At 31.9% G+C, this 25397-nt stretch overlaps 1 protein-coding gene across 1 annotated transcript in view; it reads right to left on the bottom strand.

Moving 5' to 3' along the window:
- Positions 1 to 25397, bottom strand: part of LOC124544189 (carbonic anhydrase-related protein 10-like) — a 30742-nt gene that overhangs the window by 2998 nt on the left and 2347 nt on the right. Inside the window, exons 2-8 of the mRNA XM_047122647.1 lie at positions 19697 to 19928; positions 12334 to 12384; positions 7281 to 7417; positions 6399 to 6590; positions 2862 to 2957; positions 1541 to 1607; positions 1267 to 1421 (exon numbers count right to left, since the gene is read on the bottom strand). Of these exons, the coding sequence (XP_046978603.1) occupies positions 1267 to 1421; positions 1541 to 1607; positions 2862 to 2957; positions 6399 to 6590; positions 7281 to 7417; positions 12334 to 12384; positions 19697 to 19760 (762 nt within the window). The 5' untranslated portion in view covers positions 19761 to 19928. The remainder of the gene's footprint in view (positions 1 to 1266; positions 1422 to 1540; positions 1608 to 2861; positions 2958 to 6398; positions 6591 to 7280; positions 7418 to 12333; positions 12385 to 19696; positions 19929 to 25397) is intronic.

Genomic DNA, 25397 nt, shown 5'->3' with positions numbered 1-25397 from the left:
AATAAATTTCCGTAATCCAATGTGTATTTAAATTTAGAATTGACCTTTTATGGGCATCCTTCCATATTTAAATGATACTGTGACGTAAACAAACATTGTTTAATAAGGCGCGTACAAATAATACGACTTAATCTTTAAGTTATGCTTTGTTGTTATGAGGTAGTTAGGATGTAGGCAGGTTCATTAAATATCCAAACAGCTTTGTAGCACGCATGTTCATATAGTCAATCATTACAGTCACACTTATATAATAATGTATTTATGTTTGTTTACCGCAATTTCTACTAATCTATGAACACACAATTACATAGAACTTGAAAGTATATAGGTAAAGGTAATTAAATATTGCTAATTAATTATTTCATATATAATAATGTATTTATGTTTGTTTACCGCAATTTCTACTAATCTATGAACACACAATTACATAGAACTTGAAAGTATATAGGTAAAGGTAATTAAATATTGCTAATTAATTATTTCAATGTAAGCAGAGAGATAATTTAATCAACCCGGGCGTCATTTTCGCCACTGAATACAAGACGAACTAAATAAATTAATGTTCTGAATATTATCTATAGAGGAGGGAGACAAAACATATCTACCTCTCAAAGGCAAGTCACAATAATACCCCAGTTTGTTATTCTTTTAGAATAATTTTCGTATCTCAATCGTGTAATGTTATGTATCTTTTAAATACTTTATATACTATAACTATACTTAAATTTCACTATCGTGTCCATTCATGACTTCAGAGTTTTTTCCTATATTATAAATACAAAAAATAAATATTGGACAACATCACAAACATAACTCTGATCCCAATGTAAGTATCTGAAGCACTTGTGTTATGAAAATCTGAAGTAACTATCGGCGACGACACCCAGACCCAAGACGACACAAAAAATTAGTGAACTTTTTTTACATCGATTTCAAGAATCAAACCCGGAGCTTTGGAGTGGCGTACCCATAAAACTGGTGTATACACTACTCGATCACGGAGGTCGTCAAAAATTATAATTCTACTGATTAGTTTAACACATTCCCAAACTAAATAATGACTTTATGTAACAAGTTAATTATTTCGATTAGTGTTGAAATAAAGTAATAGCAGAGTAAAAAATAACTTTACGTTTCACACAGTGAGGACTATGAACGATATAACGTTGTACGAAAACGAAACCGACATACATGGAAAACCCTCAAACGTTTATGCAATATGTACAATTTATAAGATGTCTGTTGAGATACAATAGATTAATTTACCTGCTGCTTAGTGATGTAAATGGGTTTGTTAATAATGATCCATGTAACAGTCTCGTAGCAGGCGGGCGCAGTGGTGGAGCCGTCGTATGTCATATAATAGTCCGTGTCGGGCAGTAACCCTCGGACAGACAGACGGTTGACTGGCATTTCTGCCCCTAATGAAATATAATTATATTGTTTATTCGAGTAGATTTAGCTTTATTTATCATAGTTTGCTTAAATAATCATTAATTTAAAAAAATATATTTAGTAATATTAAATAGCGTGATTATACCTCCATATTTTATATTTTCTAATTCCTCTGTTAATATTCTCAGTTCTGGATTTGACAAATCGCCGAGCTGCAACAAATAGTTTTAAACCAATATTAGACGCAATACTTTTTAAACCTTAATTCATAATTAATCAATTTACATGAGAAGTGGATATTGATATAATTTACATTACTAATTGCATATTGAATGTCATATTAATTTAGTATAATTACATCAAAGCAAACACAATAATACAGCTCATAAGTTTAATCTAGTATTAAGAGAAAAATAAACAAACGTTATGAACTTGAATAACAAATATACTGTACGGAATTCAATTATAATACAAACAAGTTAAGGGAGAGTTAGAAACTCGTAGGTAACTCAGTAGATAGCCGTGTGAAAATCGCTGGCTTTTGCATGTTTCATATAGCGTGCTAGCTCGTGGAAATATGAACGTACTCGCAAACACCCCTTGGGACAACAGTCCGCCTTCATTAAGGACTCGTAAACGATCGAATACTTTATAACGCTATAAGAAAACTGTCTTGCAAACAGTGTAAAATCCACGCAACTAATTGCCCCGGATTAATTGTGTACGTAGTCAAAGATAATATTAGCATGCAGAATTTATTACTTGACCTATATTGGGTTGTGAACGAAAATATATAAACACACGTTTCATTTTATATTACGTATAAAGTAATAAAATAAAGCATATTAAAAAAGATAGATTAAAACTTTTAATACGTATGTTTATAGATTAGAGGACGTATATTTCATAAATTTAATGAAAATAAAAGTAATGTAATCTCGTCTCATGTTCATAATAATTGCCTTCGATATTGCACTATAATTAAAGAATCAGAGAGTATCGAATATAGGAATCATTTATATTGTAGCTATGGTGACGCGAATTTAAAATGAAACAAAGGAAACTAGAAATTAATAATACTATCATATAGAATGAAGTAATTATTGAAAGCAATATCGTTGTAAAAGCGATCCATATTTTTATATCATAGTTCAGACAGTTCTTAATTTGAACTAATAGCTCCAGCTAATCCAATGCCGCGCAGAAAATTCCAATTTACTTAATTAACTACCCCAGTTTGGGTGGAAGCGATGGATAGGTGCGGCCCATTGATAACGGTTCATCGATAACAACGTTACACCGCATTTCACTGCGAATAGATAACTAATAATTTGTTCTTTTTTTAATTATAGGCTGCAAAATTGTTTTTCAAAATTTAAATATGGAATGTTAACAAATTTAATTAATGTGTTATTTATTTAGACTTATAACATTATTACTTTCAATAAAATTGAATATTAGCTTACCTGTAGTAGTAAAGATATTGATACAATTCCTTGAGCTTTGTGTAGAGCTTCTGAGAAATTCGAATAGAGCTGTGAATTGAAACCAAATATTTGAATCTGCAACAAAGTTTAAAATATTTATTACATCATAAAATAACATGAGTTATTCCATCACAATAATGGAATTAAAATATAAGCTAAAAAATAACACAAATTATACTGACTCAAATAAAAAAATTTCGAGTCGAGATGGCCCAGTGGTTAGAACGCGTGCATCTTAACCGATGATTGCGGGTTCAAACCCAGGCAAGCACCGCTGATTCATGTGCTTAATTTGTCTTTATAATTCATCTCGTGCTCGGCGGTGAAGGAAAACATCGTGAGGAAACCTGCATGTGTCTAATTTCATCAAAATTCTGCCACATGTGCATTCCACCAACCCGCATTGGAACAGCGTGGTGGAATATGTTCCAAACCTTCTCCTCAAAGGGAGAGGAGGCCTTTAGCCCAGCAGTGGGAATTTACAGGCTGTTACTTTACTTTTTTTTTTTACTTTAAATAAAAAAATTTAACTATTCAATATGTCTCCCAAGATGGATGGATAACCAGGCAATGGGCTACTTTATGGTCACCACCACCAATGAATATTTTATTTTGAGATATATTAACCTCGTCGAGAAGCCATCAATCTATTGAACTAAGATACTATGTCCTTAAATTGCGTTTTTTTAATGAACTAACTATGTCAATGATATTTATTTTATAAAGATACATATATATGTACGATAAGCATACTACTAGAATATTCTAACTGCTATGTAGATTACGATAGTGAAAGAATCATAAAAATCAGTCATGTAGTTTATAAAACGATCGCGTGCTTACAATCATACGGAGAGAACAGAGACACTTCCTTTTTGCACTCGGTTAAAATTCATAGTTATTTTAGAACTTTAGTAATAACAATATGTTAGAACTAAATATAAACACTGTGAGATATTTTTGTAGGTATTATAAAATCTCGATAGAATATTTTATTCAAAATATTTATAACAAAAAAAAAACCCTTCCCTTAATAAAGTGCGTGGATAAAAATATAAATCCTTTCAAGAATAAGCACATGATTTTGGATTTAACGTGGCTGTGTAAGAATTTGTCACATAAATAAATAGGAGGTACGCTTGAGTTGACTCGCAGTCGTTCTTCGGGATTACATTAGGGATTTGGGCGCCTCGAGGGGAACGCACGGCCTATGTGTGAAAACATCTGTTACGTTTTCTTTGTTAAGTTTCTACAAAAAAATCGTTCGCATTACCAATAAATCCATGAAACGATTTATAAATAAATTAACTCAGACGTATATAATGAAACGTTGGATTACTTCGTTAGCTTAGAAGGTAATTTATGAGCGGCAAACATGTAGGTTTGAATACTTATTCAAGTCCGAGGCGCTTCGTTACTTCGTAGCACGCATCGCATTTGATAATTATTGCTGAGAGTATAATACAAGCGTTTTAGTTATTTTACAATGCATTAACCTGTCAATATAATAGGTCATTAAGGAATTGTAGGCACTCAATACGTTTGTACAGTAAATTGCGTGCGTTCGTAGTGTGTTGGCGTAGCGTATAATTTAGAAGCGTATTTATTGTAGGTGTAAATGTTTGCATACGTGTGCTGCAATCAATTAGTGCGCATCTTCCCTCTGTTTACTTGGTGAACTTAGACGTGCCTACAATATTCCAATGAATATCGACTAATTATATAACAAGGGATATTGGTTTTCGAATGGCCTGTGTTTTGCTCGGCCTGACCGTCTGTTATACATATTGACGATGACGGCAATGAGATGAAGAAAAACAAAGAGAAGTTATAAATAACCAATATAAGCTGGCCTATATAGAGAGAGATAGATATAGAATTATTATGTTGTCAGAACCTTAAATACTACGCAATAGTTCCAAGGTTATTTTAATACAGATCTCCAAAAATCTATAAATTCTTTATATCTTTTGTTATAATTTATTCTTCTGTTACACTAGCTCTGCCCGCGACCTTGTACACGTTTGAATTTAACAACAAATATATTATTGTAGGCTACGTTACTCCTTATTGTATCAGTTCAAAGTCCCATCAAAATCGGTCTAGTCGTTGCAGAGATTAGCCGAAACAAATAGACAGACAGACGAAATATGTTAAAAAAAATTATTTTGATATGTGCACCATGTACATGTACATACTTATGAGATACATTGAGTAAAAAAGGGCTATTTTAATATTACATACAGACATTTCAATTTTATTATATGTATGTATAGAAGATATATTTAGCGTACTTTGTAGATTATATTATATATGTTGGAGATTACGAGATATAATTTAGTCAATTACAGTACGTACTGATAGAGGCGGTTTAGTTTGTTGAATTTAATTGCAGATATGATGATGATAGCCTTAAAATGATCGTAGCCTCCGGTATTGTAGTTTGTTTATTAGAGGCTATTTAATAGTGGCTTTATAGGTCAGCATAGATGGAAAATCACCTGTCCGAGTGCTTTTCAGGCGAACATAATATAACTGTAACAGATATACTAAAGCTTTGAATGGAAAATTTGTAAATACCCAAAATTCCTATAGAATCGTCAGCATTGGTATATATTTACATTTTGTAGATAATTAAAAGTAACCTTTACTTTTATTAACTCAATTTATTTGTTATTTTCGAATGTGTGTGTAAGTATTAATAATTACTGGTATATGGATAAGAAGCTTTTTGGTAACCAGCATTGCAAATACCTTCATTTAATGGTACGCTATTCGTGAAAATAACAAAAAAAAATCAAAACATATATCTTTTACTCCCACAGAAACTTATTTAAATGCTAAAATTTAAAAAACATACATGGTTCTGTTATAGTTATATTTAAATTAAACAAATTGCTTTAAACTTTAAATAAATCGAAACCTGACTATACCCGATACAAAATATCTTGCCTGCGTGATTAAGGGAAACACATTAATTAATTGGATTAATTGGTACCATCTATAATGTAAGAACAGGTAGTTAACAAACTCGACAATGATCAAGTAACTTAAACAAAGCAGTCTTACAAAAAATAATTATTAAACAACAATTAGAACGTCATTTAAAAATGGGTATGTATTGTATATTAAAAGAAAATAAAAAAAAATCGCATCAAAATTCGTTGCGTAATTGTATATACCTAAGCATACATAGGCATAGACAGCGGTAAGCGACTTTGTTTTATACTATGTCATGATAATGATATTGACGAACTTTTGTACAAATGGTCATAATAAGTTGGAGAAACCTGTTGAGTGGTAAATTTAAAAATTAACTATAATATATCTGAAAATAATTATCCAAGTCGATTCATAAATTACTGAGATCTGAATTAAAAATTACACATTAAATAGGTACATGCCTAGGCTTGTTTTAGATATACATGCCGGATTTTATAACGCTGTGAATTATTATATAATCTTAGCACTTATTGTAAATTATATATATAAATAAACAAATAGATTTCAACTTACCTCGGCAGGGAACGAATATCCGTTGATAGCATGCTCAGATCCAAATTGATCGTGCAGTCCATAGTGTATGTGAATCTCATGAAATTGATATTTGTAGGAGAGAGGTCCGCCGGTGATGTTGATATGATGACGAGTCTCGTTCTCCACGGTGAAGATGACCGAATGACCAGTGTTGCTGATCAGACCGTTAATCTGTACAAATAAATTTTCATTACTTTATTGTGTATAGTTGTATTAACTGCTATATGTTAACTTTTATATTAATCATGAATCTTTTTTAATTGCTTTCATTCTTTGGATGGATTGAAAGGATCTTTTAATTGTACATTACACCGATAGAATCATGATAAGTATCTGATAATTATCATGATCAGTAACTTAAAAAAGTAAAAGATAAAAAATGTATATTGTGGGTTGAAAAAGAGATAAACCTATACCATAAGGGATTTATTTGGTAGCCTTTTTAAGAAGTACAATACTGTAGTACGTTATTTTGATATATTTTGTAGATTTCAGCCAGCGTTTGCGATGTAAGTGCAAAAAATATGTTTATTTACATATAACATTATAGTCTCTAAACTCTAAAATAATCAATTTTTATCTGTTACAGTGTGTATATATCGTACATATAAACCTTCTTTTTTAACCAATCTTTTGAAAAAAACCGCATCAAAATTCTCTATGTCACTTAAAAGATCTAAGTATACATAGGGACAGACAGCGCTAAGCGACTTTGTTTTGTACTATTTAATAATTATTAAATCTGCATAAACAACTTTTGTTATTTGTCTAACGTCTTATTTTTAAAAAGGAAGATAATTTAAATATTATTAAAATATTCAATATTATATATAGTATATTATAGTATATATGTGAACCTACTCTATGTTTATCTATATGCAGAAATCGAAGATTGGGATCGAATAGCAGCTTTTCCGGTTCGAGGTTCACCGGGGACTGCCTGCGCCCCTTGTTGCATAGCGACCACTCGGGGTTGATAAGACCCCAGAACGCTGGACCTGTGGAAATAAGATTCGTTAATCGTGCACCATAGACTAGTTTAGTTCGCTAATTAAGAACATAATACATAAGATTAATTAATGAACTGCAACAAATTTTACTAAAGATCACATTATTAATTGTTATATAGTTTATTATCCAATCAAAAATCTAAATAAACTTTATTCAAGTGGGCTTTTACAGGCACTTTTGAATCGTCATTTAACAATTAAGTGAAGTTACCACCGGTTTGGAAAGTAGATTCTCCCGAGAAGAACCGGCAAGAAATTCAGTAGTTACTATTTTTCATCATTTAAAAAATACAAAGTCATGTTAGTTAATACAATTATTTAAATTAATATATCCTGCCTGGAAGTCAACAGCTATCTATTAATTCCACACTTTTTAATCATTTATGAAAATAAAGGACATTTAATTTATTTATTACACTTCAATCACATATTATATATTTTTATTTATTTAAAATACTTTATTGCACAACACATTACACGAAAATGGGTAATAGAGAGACAAAAATCAACAAATGGTGCGCAAAGGCGGTCTTATCGCTTATAGCGATCTCTCACAGACAACCTATGGTGACAGGAACTTAAGACGAGAGAACTGGTAAGTGCAAATAGAATTAATAGTTAAGAGATAATAACTATAATTTAAGTAGACTAATATTACAGTATATTAATAATAAACTACACACAACTAAATATATATGTTAAAAAGGTACATAAGAAATTATTAGATTGTTCAAAACGGCATTAGGTACAACAGTAAATTGGTAGCCTGCATAGACAGCAGTCGGATGTCACGGTAGCCAGCATGCGTAAACGATCGTAGTCTCTCAAAGACGCAGAGGGTATCGCTGGGCTTAGTGGATACAAACCGAGTTAAAACAGGCCGACTTAGCCGTAGCTATCTATAGCATCTTGCGTTTTGTGTATGTAGATATAATATGCTTGTAGTATGTATAATTATAAAGCTATAACGACAAGCTATACAACAATAACTTAATAAATATATACTTATATAAAACGAATGTCAACACGGCCATATTTAACAGAAAATAGTGATCTTATTTTTTATCAATTTAATATATATGTGTATTATTTGAAATTGCATATATAATGTATACGATGAATAACATAAATTCCTGTTAAATTTATAACATAAGCTTAATTTTTGAAACATCAACAGGAACACTGAATTGTTTAATGAGTGAATCAAAACAAATTGAAAGGGAGCATTATTATAAAATATATCATCAAATAGTGGATGTTCAGCATGACGTGTTCGGTGTACCTAGCATGTTTCATGCCTACGCAGTCCGTTGTAATCAGTTGAAACCAAAATGTTCTGTTAATTATTGTACTGTCAAAGCGTCATAAAGGCGCATTCACACGGTGACCGCAACCAATTAAAAATAGTGTTTTATTTATCATAATACGATTAATCGCTAGCATATATTTCATACATGTATAAATATTATTATTTCTAATTGCTTAGCCCGGCGCTGGTAATAAAATCAAGTTAACGTTCATATTCGGTATTTCAATATGGAGAAAATTGTACGAAAGTGGCCAAAGTGCTTTGGATAGCGTTCACGTTTTTATTATTTATGACCTTGAAAATTGCACGAGTAAGCCGGCGCAGTGGTTGCGGTCACGCCTACTTTATGGCCACGCGTTAAGTGTGTTTTTTTGGCATCGCTTTTATGAAAGATAAAAAGGGGCCGAAGAATATTGCGTTGTGTTGATTAAATTCTACTTGGGAATTAAAACTTCCAAAATATTTAAATGCAATATACAAATATATATCTATAAAACCTAGTCCTAATTAATTGGTTATCAATGATATATATTAACACGATTTTGTCTTTTTGATTGAAGGATTTGTTTCGACAGGGCAGGATTTAGAGGAGCCTTTTTCTTTCTCTTCTTTTCGTAAGGCATGACATACTTCTATTTTACTATAACAACACAGATAACAATAGTTAACAGGTAGGGATTATGTTTTTTTAATCTCTATTGAGTGGTCCCCTCTTTTGGGGAGGAATCTTTTGTGGTCACCTATAAACTACGTTTAAAAGGTTTTTTAAATGCACAAATAAATTTAAAAGGTCGTAAAAAGAACTACTAAAATAAAACACACACTGTTTTACATTTAAAATGTACTAAAAATAAAAATTAAAACATTTATCTAATTAGGTATCACATAACAGTTACTTAAACATTGCGACCAATATAACCATGTATTTGTATTAGCTGTACAAACAGCGACGCAGCGGTTGTGGTAACATTCACTTTATGGCTTGCAGCTACTGTAGGTTAGGGTAAATTTTTTTGGCAAGGTTCACGTGGCTGTGTAAAAACTGTAATTACGTCAGCGACAGTGTTCTCGCTACACTATTAGAGGAAATGTGACCGCAAACCGCTTGCTACCTCCCTAATCTTTTTTTAAACACTAATTGCAACGATTTACGTTTACGTCATAATTTATAAGGGTATTTTTTTTGTTATGTTTATGTTTATGTCTGTCTATTTTATATTATTATAATAGCCCTTCAGTTTATATATGTTGCTGCACTTGCACGCATTTGGACATATATTGTTTAAAACGTAGCATCGATAATAATTGTAATATAGATATAATAAGTTTACACACAAAGCCTCACTATTGCGTTTACACGAAGACAAATTAAATAATAATAATAGATCTGAAACGAGATAAGCTAATAACAAAATTAATATATACGAAAGAGATGGAACATGAGATAATGTCGAAACGATATTACTGTCATAGCAAACGTTATCAAAAAAGAGAGGCAAAGTATCGTAAGCACGATTACTAATGGGCCTGAATATTAGAAGGGATGGGGCTCTACCGCACGCAACATCGATTCTGGACTTCGAAAACCGCGGCCAATGTTTGCTCAATACATTTGAACGCTTGTTTGCTAATCTATTAAATTTAAATTTTATCAGTAGAATAACTTAATAAAAAAAATGTGTTTGTAAATTTAAAATTTTGCATTTTTTTGCCTGTATGTTTAGAATTACTTGGATATAATAAGGGATGACGAATCGGCATAAGAGTCAAAGATAATCTGGGCGTAAAATATTGACAGAATAATTCGAATGATAAAATTCAAGTAAGACCATAATATGAAATATCTGTAGCCGAGTGATGCGATAACACACCTCACAATTTTGCGAGTAACGCAATATGAATGCAAGATAAATCGCCCGTATAAATTTCATGTCACGTAAACTGGCAAAAATGTTATCGGCACAGAGAAATTGATACGGTTCACAAACGAAATATTTTCGGATTTGGGGTAGGTCATTCGATTGAGATTTTCAATGTGACCCCAAATCAACAAACGTGGCCCGCCGGTTCCGTACCTTTACTCTTTCGATCGAAAGTTAATTGGTTTCAAATAACTACGTTATGCAACATAATCATTGACCCAGTATGTCAGTATAGTGTAAAATATACATTAATAACATTTAAAAAAAATCTTGATCGTAGTTACATAATCTATAACATCTTCTGTTATAATACCGATCTACTACTTTAATAAATATAGAGCTATATCTGTTACGAGTTGAAAGCTTATATCGTTCTATCCTAGTTGCTGTGTTATTAATGCATTTTCTCAAGACGACTCCTTCAGTGAACGACATATATATTTCGGAACACCATTAAAACATGATTATGCTCGGTCATTTTAATTCAATTGCATTTTTATGGAACTACTTCAACTAACAATGATATTCAGTCACGTAATTAAGACTAAAAGTTGATAACAATAATTGTTAAGATGATAATAATTAAATAAAACCTTATTTATGTTTATTTCTGCGCGGTTTCCAATGTGTGGAACAAAGTCAATTTATTTCAATCCGCGGGGGCCGTTTAAGTTCACTAAGGGGTATTTTTGTGAAGCACACCCATTAATAGAGTACGCAAGTGTAAAAATATAGTTGAGATATTTTTATTTTAAATAGGTAGTTTGTGCCACGTCATGGCAAGTGGTCACCATCACCACAATTAAGAAATCTTGTGTCACCGAAGTTATTAACTAATGTGTTAACACTCACCATTATGTTTTATACAAAGGGAATATATCAATAATAAGTTTTGCTGTTTGTCGGTAGTGGGTGGTACCTAACTCGATGGTTTATTTCAAAGTCACCAAGTATAATAGTGGGTAACAGATCCCCACACAACAAAAACATTCCCAAGGAGAGTTGACGCCAGACAGGTGGGTGTCCGTAAAAGTCTGTAAAATTATTTCCATGACGTCAAATTCTTTACTCACTGTTTCGACTCCAAGCTAACGAGATAAAGGCGAGAATCGCTAATATAATATTCAATGATTTGAAAAAATAAATCAATTCACAGAGTGTTATTATGCTGTTATAAAATAACAGCTTTGCTTGATTCAATTTAAATGTGTTTATAATATATTAAATACACATAATTAAGTTCTTAATATATGAATGATTATCTGATATAAATAATAAATGTTTGCTTTGAAATAAACCCATTATTATCGTTTCAAACTTGAATTTCGAATGTGTGAAATATTTTTCATTAAGTTTTTCTAACACGTATTTTCACAACATTAATAAGTAATATATAAGATGCATACAAGTATATGCCTATACTAATATTATATATGCGAAAGTAACTTTGCTTGTTTCTTCTTCACGGTTAAACTGCTCAACCGATTAAGATGAAAATCAGTATACCCAATATTTCAATTATTGGGAAATTAAATAAGCTACTTTTATATCCACTCCTGGACGTTTTATAAAGGTGGTGATGGTTGGTGTGATATAAATTCAGTTTTAAAATCGCGTGGGTAAAGCTGCAGGTTTAGCTAGTAATAAATATAATATCAAAGTGTCGTGCTCACCTGAAATACCGTCGTAGGTCCACCATTCCTCCCAGCTGACGCCGCTGACGGCTGCAATCAAAACCAAGTCTAATTAACTGCACTTTCGTTATGAACATTGCTCTTAACATTTCTTGTATAACCTTTGTTTTAATACAATTTACATTTTCTGACTTAAGAAGTTTAAAAGTATTACGTCGTCACAACTTTACTTAAGCTTAATTATTATTATTTTTCTAATTGTAGTAACAACTACTTCGTAATAATATTTTGTATATTTTGTTAGAAAACTGATGTGTACACTTTATGTTTTGGATTTATTAATTAATTAAATAATACTCCGTTATACGATAGACAAAAAAACAAAAAAATACCTAAACATGAAAACTATGTACCAAAAAAATAAATAAACAATAACAAAATGAACTCTAAATTTATTTTTATGTTTCTATTTCACTTTTACGTTACTAACAAAAAATCATAATGAAATGAAATAAATAAGCCAATGAAGCGGAAAAGCGGTCTTCTTTCGAAACAAAACATTTTCCTTGACGAGGCGACGTTGTACACTTCAATTGTTCTCAAATCGTTATGTCGATTATTTCGTCGCCTTTTTTGTTTCCGAAACAATGTGCAAAACATAAAAGTGTCCGTTATTATATTTGCATTAAAACCTATGACATAATTATAATAAGAGTATTATTTTAAATACCAAGTCGTAATATTAGTTAATTTTATTATTATTGTGGCAACTCTCCGTGACTCACCACTCCAGAGCAGAGATAAAATTAAAACACGAATAATTTTTACCTTAAAAACGTAAATATTTCAACTTCACGGACTACACCAACTCACGAGAGACGGATTTTCAGGAGATTAAAATTTCTAATTTGAGCGTTCTGAAGTTCTCTTAATTAAGATTATAGAATTATGATACTCATAATATTTCGGAGCAATTAATTCAAAAATACTTAAATTGAGATTCTTATGCCGTAATTATCTAAGAAGTAGCTTTTCTTGTTACAAGATATTCTCACTTAACGGACGGTTGATAATTGTCTTAACAAAGCTGTAATTAATGTTTAATTTGATTACAGTTTCGTAGTGCATTTCCGCCGCTGAATTCAAAATAATAACTGAACCAGTAAACAAATTTCAAAATATATAAGCGATATCCATCGTCGTACATATCCCAAAGCGTACAGTTAAAATGTATACCAATCTCGAAGTTACTCGATACACGCCTGATTTATGCTTTTAATTTAAATTTTTGCATTCGCCAGGCGAAGTTCGCCACGGACGCGCCGCCTGCATTGCAAATATATGTCGCAGTCGAGTCGAGAGATCGTTTCCAGTTTCGATTCGATACAGCTTGAGCGAACTGTCGACTTTTAATCTTTTAATGCTACTCAACAAACTTTTGCCTCACGGAATACGTTCACGTTTATTTCAGTTAATAATATGTTTCGAGTAACTGTTTTCGCAGTGAATTAAAGTTTGTGATTGGAACGATTTCGTAAATTACTTTAACCTTTTAGACGCAGTGCTGACGTCACTATTAGTTGGGTAAGGTTCGTTACGATAACTAATGACTTTTTCATTGCTTTGTTATACAAGAGCATGGATAACATTAACCGAGCTTACGAGCCTACGAGCCCAGTGAATACAGCTCACAGCGGCTTAAAGTAACTTTACCGCCGAAAACAAACACCTGGGACAGCAGGCACGTTGTAGGAGATCTATGAAATACTAAAATTTGCTTAATTAAAACAAACGACATATTATGTTTTGTTATAAACGTATTATGGACATATATTGACGATGACGCGATGACACTATGTTTCTCTTCTTTCTATAGGATAGAATTAAAAAAAAAATTGGGTAAATTAATTTGAGAAATTGTCAGATTATTTCACTTGTATTTGAAAATTAATTCATACTCAAGATTACTTCCAGAGTCTTAAAATAAATACTTTTAAATTATTCCGCATTTCGACTCGTTTAGTACTGCAAATGCTCTGAAACAAACATAAGATTGAATTCTTATGCATTGTTGCATTTTGCAGACGCGATTGCTACGTGACGGAGGAAAGTGCCCGCCTGGGAGATGCCAGTCAGCGTCTGTTTTGTAGTCTTAACTCTCGACCGAGTCTGCAAGACAGAGCGCCGGCTCTACCCAAGGGAATACGAAATTATTTTGTATGGAAGAATTAGATTTCCTTCGGAAATTGAGGCTATACCTTAACTTTGAAGTGAATAAAATCTGTAACGATACAAGCGCAGAAAAACGATCAAGCATCGAACAACAATATTTCAATGGCATTGATGTCGCAATCAAATGTTGAAAACGTGAGCAATTCGCAGCCGACGAACTCCACAAAGAGCTTCAACCATGCATCGGAAATGAATCAGTTTCCGTTTTGAGTGGGGCATATGATATATCTCACCAACAATGCGCAATCCAATATAGACTCTAAACTATACGCAAAAATGTTCGAATTAGAAGTCTTAACGGAATGGAAACAAGAGTAGTCAGGGACATATCGAACGTACTTATTCGTGCATTTTAAATTCATAGTGTAAGTTCGTGAACATTCGAGAATTAAAAGTAATTTAATTTAGTTTTGCACTTGCTTTTTGTGCCATGGGGTGCATATTAAAGCGCTTTGCTGAATAAGTTAAAGTTTGTAACATTTCAAGTAATGGCGACTTTACGAAACAGCGAGTCACAACGGAAGGAGAACAATTTTATTGACGAATGAAATAAATAAAATCACGTGGAAAATAGGCTATTTCACGGTGCATTGAGTGTTCTGTGCGTGGCAAGTGCAGCTAGCGATGAATCCTTATCGGCGGCACCCGCGGCGCAGTGCAAAGATTGCATTGACGCGAATAATTGTAATAGGTATCTTAATATCACTCGATTGGAAAGAAAACGAAAGATCGACAAAGGCCATGTTATAATAATTAATATTGATTATTATAAAATGGCCTTAAAATATTTTATAAGCGATTGATATTTGATTAAGCGAGTGTCGGAGTAAACATAAATAATTACATACAAATTGTAAAGAATACAGGTGACGTTTTTTTTTGTTTTAAAGGAATGCATTTTACGCACTTAATAATTCGATCTATTAAAAAGGTTATTTTAAATATCTGTATAAAACATCAATAATGTATAGATATCGTAAGCGGTGAGTTTTCGGATTGTGGAGTCATTTTCTTAAATTTAAAAAATATTCATAACATATTATCAATATATTTCATGAACAACAATATTTCAATAGCATTGATGTCGAAATATAAATATAATATTTAAAAGAATCGATAAAATATATACGATATTCGATATATACCTACGATGTCTCGTTTCCAAATGAATATTTCTATATCATAGGACTTTTGCGTCCGTTCCGATTTTTGAGTTACAATCTACTTGTTATGCTTTTTTTGTAAATAAAAAGTTAATGAAGGTTGTCCTTTATTTCGTTTTTTAATTAATTATACAGTTTGTAAATCTGTTCTATAAATTCTTATATTTCCAGATATTACAGCTGGCTTTAAATGAAGTTCAGTATTTTTGCATAAGTAATGTACTGAAAAATTATATTTACTTATGGAAAAAACTTAGTTAAGACTTTTGTTTTATATTTTCATTAAAATTTATTAATATTAAATAAAACGAATATAAATAAAACATATCTTTATTCATAATTACTTATTATGGAACTTACAAAAAAACACGTTCTTAGTTTAAAACAGTAAATAGAAATTATGTCATACTCTTGTTTCAACACTCAGTTAATAAATATGAAATAACTTGAATTCTTATTTTAAATTAAAATGGCAAATCAGTTTCAGACGTTATAGTGTTTTAATAACTAGAAATTATTACAAGAACAATATTCAGTGAAGCAAAGTTAAATTAAAGTCGTATGCGGATTTGGCGTCGGTTCGCCTGAGCTTAAGGCCGGGCACCTGCGCCCTGGTCCCGACCTACCAGTGAAAACACAATTTGCGGTGCGCCTTTTGTGACTCCTGTTTACTTTTATGCAATTTATTTTTCGTGTTTATGTACGTTGCACGAGCATTCATTCAAGCTTTTCTCTAATTCGCCAGATGGTCACCGCTGTCAGGATTTCTAAACATACGCCTCTTTGTCTTTCGAGGTTTTATTAGAATTACAAAGCCCCTATATAAATTACATAAATAATTATAGTTTTACGGCTGAATCTCCTTATCAGTTAAATAACTATCTGTGTATAAACTATACACAATATTTTGTGTTTCTGTTATTAAAGAATGTTCACTTGTATGTTCAATTGAATACATCAATGAATTTAAATAGTTAATATTTATTGTATTCCGTTAGTAGAAAGTAATAAGGCAACACGACTTTTTGCATTAAGATCGCTTGCAAAAGCAATACAATGTATCAACAAAATACATTTATGGAAAATCTATACGGAAAATATTTTAGTATCAGGGTTCATAGCAATTCTATTTATTTCTAACAATTCAACTTTGTACTTCACACTATAATTTAGTCATCACAAATACATAAGTATTCATTGAGTCGGTGACGTTTTTTGCATAACAAAATTATTAGCTCCTGTAACTTTTATCATCTGTAGGTAGGTTTGTGCAAACCCGCGTGGGTAGCTACCACCCACTCACCAGATTTCTCTATCTATGTTCGGTTTGATAAGTGAATGAGCCAATTTTACACCTTAGCACCCAAGGTTGGTGGCGCTTTGGTATTGTGTAAGGAATGGGTATTATTTCTTACAACGTCAATGACGGTGGGCGGTGGTAACCACATACGATCAGGTGGATCATTTACCCATCTACCTATTACGTAATATATGTACAAACAGACTTACATTTCTAAAACATTAATAAAAATATTATTGCTAAAAGTAATGGCGATAAAATCATAATACATAAGAGTATTCATTTCATTCATTTTTATACGAGTTTTCAATACGTATAGTAGACTTCTAAGTTTATCTTTCAGTTTATTTTGTAATAAATTATAGCATTAAAACTGCTTTAAATTAAACCTTTTAAGCGAGATTTAAATGGAAACAAATAAAGTGTGAAGCAAAAGGAGCTCAAACAAGGTCATAAAACATGTCACTGGAACGAGCCTATATATAATCAGCTTAGTGATAAATTGGTAAATAGCACGCGAACGACACAGCTGTTTCCGGGCTTAACCTCACGCCTGTCTTCTTCATAGCTAACCGACTTCGACCATTGCAGTGCTACGGAGATAGTCGAAAGTGCGACGAATGACGTTACGTTACGACAACACATACTTTTAAAAGTTTTCAAATAAGTTAATACGACGCCCACTACACAGTAGTAAGTGTTGGTTTTAATTCTTTAAAAGTGAACAGGAAATTTCAAAATAAGCCTTTCACTTGGACATATCAATTTGTATTATTATATTATAGACTAGTTTTGTATTGTTATCATGAGTTTAACAAAAAAAGTAGCCTATGTCCTTTCTTCGTTCGGTTCAGTGGTTTGTCCGTGAATAAGTGTCAGACAGACAGACGAACAGACAGAGCTCGAAAATAGCCAGTAGCATTTATAATTTTAAGTATAGAAGTATGGATTAAACTTCTTAGGAATTACTTACATAGTCCACGTGACAAGAGCTTAGATTCAATCACAAGTAAAATTATCAATTCACATAGTATTTTGAATATGAATATAATAGGCCTATGTTAATAATAAATAGTTATTCGATAAGACCGTCTTTCTTAGACTTTTAAGCGATTTTCCTCGTGTAGTTCTGTTGCCGTTTCGATCGTCGCCGTGTCGCAGTGCTACTTTAGACCGACCGACGTCTCAGATACCGAACAATATTGACCTGTATCGCCGAGGGCTACATTGAATTTTATTATTTCAAACATAAATAGAATTCATAACAATGAACTTCGTTTATCCATGCTGTTGTTAGTTGTTTTTTATCAGTTCTATGAATACATTTTTATTTGTTTTCAACTCCAGTATTTTACTAGATTTAAAATAAAAAAATGCTGAATTCCATTGTATAAATAAATAAAGTATGACTTCGGTAAACTGAGATATTTGATTACAAATATTATACGATACTCGTTTGTCGATGATTATTAATAACTTTTATTCTAAATAAAACTTATTTTGGGTTATTAGTGTAGATATATCGTTTAAGCGATTTGGATACAATCATTAATTTGCTTGATGTCACATAACGACATGTTTAATCTATACTATAATATTATAAATGTGGAAGTAACACTGTCTGTCTGTCTGTTGATCTTTCACCAAACCAATGAACCAAATTTGATGAAATTTGGTGTAAAGCTGAGATGGCCTAGTGGTTAGAACGCGTGCATCTTAACCGTTGATTGCGGGTTCAAACCCAGACAAGCACCACTATATGTATGGGCTTAATTTGTGTTTATAATTAATCTCTTGCTCGGCGGTGAAGGAAAATATCGTGAGGAAACCTGCATGTGTCTGATTTCATCAAAATTCTGCCACATGTGCATTCCAACAACCCGCATTGGAACAGCGTGGTGGAATATGTTCCAAACGCTCTCCTTAATGGAAGAGGAGGCCTTATCTCAGCAGTGGGAAATGTACAGGCTGTTACTTTACTTTACTTTACTTTTTGCTGTAAAGCAAATTTAAGCGCCAAGAAAGGACATAGGCTACTTTTGTTGCCGTACATCCAACACAAGCAACTCCCTAACGCCAGCAAAGCCGTAGGGACTACTAATGTGTTATACGTAAACTGACCCTATTACTATAAAAGGTAAATCAATTCCCTTACGAATATTATAATTGTTTACTTGACGTTTACAATTTAATTTAGCATAATATTAGTTAATGGTAGTTTTTTAATACGTTAGTTGCAAGCCATTGTTTGCTTTTTTTATGGTATAGGTTGACGGATGAGTATATGTCACCATCACCCATAGACAATGACGCTGTAAAAAATATTAACTATTCCTTAAATCGTCAATGCGCCACCAACTTTGGGAACTAAGATATTATGTCCCTTGTGCCTGTAGTTACACTGGCTCACTCACCCTTCAAACCGGAACACAACAATACTGAGTACTGTTGTTTGGCGGTAGAATAACTGATGAGTGGATGGTACCTACCCAGACGGGCTTGCACACAGCCTTACCACCAAGTAAACCTTCTAAATTAAGTGCCTCGTTCATCTCACCTCGCCATTAATCGTATATGCTAATTTAGTTATTGATTATATTAATTGTATAAACATATTTCATTAGTATTTAAATAATTTACTCTTTGATGAATTCAAAAACAAGCAATTTGATATTGTGCTTTAAGAAATTAGTATTTAAAATCTTACCTGTATAAGAGAGTAAAATTTGCAGTATTGCCGACGCTGTTGCCGCACCAAGGAGGTTGTACATTGTCTATGACATATCTTTCGGCTCCGGCATTTGAAATTGTCTATAATCTTATAAGACTAAAATAATTGTCTTCCTTTAACTTTTTCATGGTCAATAATTCAGACTAAATCAAATCTTATAGTTGAGGGTGTCGAAAACATAACTCGTTGCTCCGTTTCATACTGTCACCTGCAACAAAATAATAATTGTTGTTACAAAATTATTAATAAATATGACTAATTTCAATGCAATGATTACACATGTAACGTTGTTTTGCTAAAATGTTTCAGTTTCACGTGTACTCGTTAGCACGAGCATCATTTTTTTTTATAATAAAACAATTAATATTAATGAACGAACATAAATGCGAGCGCATAATTATGTCAACATTTTATTTTCCAACGCAATAAATTAAAGTACTATTAAAATAAAATCACTCGTTCTATATTACGGATAAAATTAAATATTTAAAACATGGTTATACAGGCAGTTTGCGAAAAATATATATTTCATTAAATTGATAATATATTTTATGAAATATGATATTGATTCCGTAATTTGAACATATCATGTTGGACAATAGCATGTATGTGAATTTTCTCTTTGAAAGTATGTTTTGTCATTAAGTGGAAAGAAGGGGCCAAAAATGTACGTTGTTTTATCACGAAAATTATATTTATATTAAACCGAATTTGATTACTGAAAAATACAGATAACTCAATTGTAACTAAGTATTACATCAGCAACTTCTATTCCAACAACATTGGTATATGATTAATATTATTCATTTAAAATGTATGTATACGGTAAAGTGACCACAAAAACAGTTTTGTTTAATTTAAACGTAGCTCGTACGGAACCCAGTGTTTACTCTTGCAAGTACATTTATTGCCGAATTTATTCAATAAATAGAAACATTTTTGCATTCGCGTACGTCTGTTGCAAAATTGGCGCAGCATTCATAAATCCTTCATAGCCTTTATAAATTAATGCAGGCGCGATTCCAACACGAAACGTTACGATTCGAAGAGTTGCTTTATGGGATTAATATAGAATTGTGAATTTTTTATTTGATATTTATTACATGTAAATCTAATTACTTATTTGATTTAAATCGTAGTTTCATTAATTTCCATATAAAAATTACAGGTCGTAAATTAACTTCTGTGAGATGATATTATCGAAAATCAAATGATTGATTATGTATTGATTCTAAATAATTAAAAATAATTTAGCTCCAAGTGAAGAATTTAGTGTCGATTTTTCGTGAGAATTAAACTCGATTTATAAAAATTGTAAACGGAAACAGAAAAATCTAAATGTACTCAGTTAAATGTAAAGGAGATTGTTGCATTTATAAAGATTAGCGTTTTTGTATTAATTTTACATTTTTTAATATAATGATTAGGACGTATATAATAATTAATTATTATATACTATTTTATTACATTTTATATAGGTTATTGCACTGGAAAAAATGATAAAATGACAAGTGTCTACTTAAGCTAACCCACGTTATTAGAAAATTTCTATTTTAAACAAATTTTATACAACTTTAAAATATAAAAACGTTCATGATAACTTTTTTTTAATTATTCATACAATCAGTGACTTTGGCAATGACTAATTATATTACGTCAGCGTCTTGATTTTTAACTTAGAGCGATATATAAACAGTGATATATCCGTAGTTAGTAAAGGCATTGTGAATATAATAAAAGTTGAAATGCGTCTGTTTATATTATTAACGAGTAGATAGATAAGATGAGCACAGTAAGCAATTATTAAAAAAATAAAATTGTAAACAAAATATTGGGTCAGTTATTTCTATTTTTCAAGATATCACAATAATAAAATCATGGCTCTGCCAAATTACAAGTTAGACACATAAATTCAAAGAATGTATTTACCTAACAGTGCTTCACGGGAGAGCAACGCTTTCTATGCATGTGGTAACGAATGTAATAAATAATATGCATCGCAGTCTTCCTACAAAAACATTTACAAACATACCAACAATGATATAACAGAAATCACTATAAAGATGTAAAATAACGACCGATAAGGTGGGCTTGTAACGAATTCATAACTAATTGCTACTTCAAAAGTTGTTACAGTAATAATTTCGTAAAAGCGGAGATTTGTGTCTACATAAGTTATCGCTTGAAACTTGCTGATAATGGAAATTTGATAGGTAGCAGTGTTGTAACACTTGGATGTAAGGTCCTACGTTGGTTCGCTTCATCGTATAAATAAGCGTGAAGTTGTGTGGTATCACGCGAACCGGTCATTAACCCTGCTTCACGGTTTACTAATGGGAGCTGAGGGTGTCAAAACGACCGCAACGAAACCGTCAACTATAAGCGGCACAGCTAAGATTGTAATACTTGTTTGTATAATAACAAAGACGACATATACTTGTTTGTTTAATACCTTATCATAGATCGTTTATATTATTACGTATAATTGTAAAATCAATAAGTTCATATATCATTGTTAATTTAAGTTGACTGTTGATTTTTTAAAGTTTGACCAGATTAACAGGTTGACAGTCGACAGCTCTGACCAAAAAAAAGCTTAAAAAATATTGACAGGTAATACTTACATACCATAGGTAAAAAGTTTTTTATTAGTTTTGATCTTAGTCATAAAGGGCATTTATTGTATTGTTACAGAATCACAATCTTTACTTAAATAATAGATGAAAATTTCCTTGTTTTCCTTCATTTATTTGTCTTTTTTACAAGCAACAAAAGAGTAAGGGTTGGTTTTTTTAAGAATAGGAAGTTGTTGGCGAAGTATGGCCTAATGCTATGAAGGCCGTGCCTATAAATAAGTAAATGCATAAATATTAGTTAGTTGTGGAAAACATCCAATGTTATATCTTTACATAGTATAAAACAAAGTTACTTTTTCTGTCCCTATGTCCCTTTGTACGCTTAAATCTTTAAAACTACGCAACGGATTTTAATGCGGTTTTTTAATAGATAGAGTGATTCGAGAGGAAGGTTTTTATATATAATACATAGACAATATAGTTAAGTAACACTGATAATTTTTAAAGTTTCTCATGTGATGTCGTAAATTTTTGAATTTTTTTGCGCTCACATTGTAATCGCTGGCTGAACCCTACGAGATAGATCAAAATAATGTACTACTGAATTGTATACCTCAAAAATGTCTACAAAAAAATACGCGATGGTATATGTCCATCTCTTAAACAACAGCAGCCTGTAAATTCCCACTGCTGGGCTAAAGGCCTCCTCTCCCTTTGAGGAGAAGGTTTGGAACATATTCCACCACGGTGTTCCCATGCGGGTTGGTGGAATACACATGTGGCAGAATTTCTATGAAATTTGAAAAAAAATCAGCGTTGCTTTCCTGGGTTTGAACCCGCAATCATCGGTTAAGATGCACGCGTTCTAACCACTGGGCCATCTCGACTCTATCTCTTAAAGATAACCCACAATAAACTTTTTTTTATCTTTTATTTTTACGAGAAAAAATGGCTTATTTTCGAAGCGATTTTAAGCAATATAGCATTAATCCTTATCCAATTAGTTACCCTAAATAAATTGTGCATTCAATATAGATAAATATGGTCCCTTACAGCATGTAGTTTAAATGAATATTTTCGAAGATATTACAGTTTTAAAACGCAGGGACATAGCGTTTTGTGTTTCCTAACGAGTGAAAACTGTGTATATTGTACATTTTTTTATCACTGCACAGTATGAGTGAATGAGTGATTTAAAGAGAATGATTTTGTATATTATAATACGTGAACAATATAGTAGATAAACACTGATAATTTTAGAGGTGATAATCTTAAATTGTGTCGTATATTTTTTTGATACATATACTATGGGGTCTCCTTGGCTGAAGGTTTTTTTTTAACAGATAGTGCAAGGGGAAGGTTTGTGTATATAATACATGTACAATATAGTAAAGAAACACTGATAATTTTAGAAGTTTGCAATGTGATGTCGTTATCAAACAAATGCTGTAGTATATTTAGTATCAGTATTCCACCCGTGCGAAGCCGGGCGGGTCGCTAGTTCATTAATAATCGTGTTTATTACTTCACTATATATCAGTTATTCTACGTTTGACTCCCTCGGGGTATTTTTATTATAAGCTGAGCAATAGGAGATCCCTCAGTCGACGATTAAAAATATTAATAGTGGATTGATGTAAATGGCTTGATTTTGCTTGTTTTATTTTTTTTAAATATGAAGCCACCTGATGATAAGTGGTCAACACACAAAGACTTTGGCACTGATTGATATATTAACCATACCATTCATCAGCATAGCGATATCTTGGGAATTAAGATGCTATGTCCCTTATGAGTGTAGTTACATTGGTTTACTCATCCTTCAAACCGGAATAAAACGATACTAAGTATTGCTGTTTGTCGGTAAACTATGCGAGGCGTGGGTGGTACCATCCACACGGGCTTGCACAAAGCTCAACCACGGAGTTGGTATGTAAAGCAACACAATTTGAAAAATGCAACTAAAAATGATTCTATACAGTTTTATGAAATCGATTTTGTTGCTTCGATTTAATTAAAAGTATCTCCCGACGATTCAAACCGCTATCAATTTAATAGTTGATTCACTAAAATCGACTAGTGCGATTGCAGCATGCAGCTTGGAAAAATTAAGTATCTCTTCAAATTAATAATTCAACTTTAAATACAATTGAGATTGATTAATACCATGAAGAATTAAACAATCAAAATTAAACACTGTTTCAACCTGCGAGTAAGGGACCCCTTATCAGTGTGGTGAAGGTATAGGTAGATAGCATGTTAGTTATAATGTATTGTAAATTTAATTATGTATAACAGGTATACGGCGATATATATAATCTTATTAATCGGGAATACTTGAAGAGTACTTTGACAGTGATTTCCGATCTAATATCAAAGCAAATATTAATTTTACATTGTAAACTTTTACTATGTTTCGCCAATAACAACTTGAAATTTTAATTTATTCGGATGTTTTATTACCTCAGTTAATTTTAAACTATTTAGCTTACGTACGATAGCGAATACAAAAAGGTAAGCTAGTGTCAATGTGTTAATTTTTTTTTTTTCTTTTTTGTTTCTTCAGTGTTGGATCGTACATTAAAAATATTTTATCCTCAATTAGTCGGATCGAATTATATGAAGGTGCCGTTTGTAGCTTTGGTGTTTTTAAGCTCTAGATTTTTGGAGTATCATAGGCTCAAGCCGTATTCCGGAACATAGACCGCAACTCCAACATGCAGTTATTTTCACAATTTTAATATTTGTACACATTTAAGAACTTCCGTAAACAGTAGTGCTTGCACGGAACAGATTTAGTTAAGATACATGTGTGACTATTTTCTGTCGTCATTAAAAAAACGTCAAAGTATTTTATTACAAGTAGACATCCGCGGCTTCGCTTGCGCCTTATGGTATTGGTTGTCATGTCTGTCCTTTCTTGGAGTTCAAATTTGCTTCATACCAAATTACATCAAATTCAGCTCAGCGACAGACAGACAGAATTACTTTCACATTTATAATATAACATAAATATAATCTTGTTTTTTATGTTATAGGTTGGCGGACCAGCATATGGGCCACCTGATGGTAAGTGGTCACCATCACCCATAGGCAATGAC

Source organism: Vanessa cardui, chromosome 4 (assembly GCF_905220365.1).
Source record: "Vanessa cardui chromosome 4, ilVanCard2.1, whole genome shotgun sequence".
In the NCBI taxonomy this organism is placed as follows: Eukaryota; Metazoa; Arthropoda; class Insecta; order Lepidoptera; family Nymphalidae; genus Vanessa; species Vanessa cardui.
Note: the sequence above shows the minus strand (reverse complement) of the source record. Positions and strands in the feature narration are given on the sequence as shown.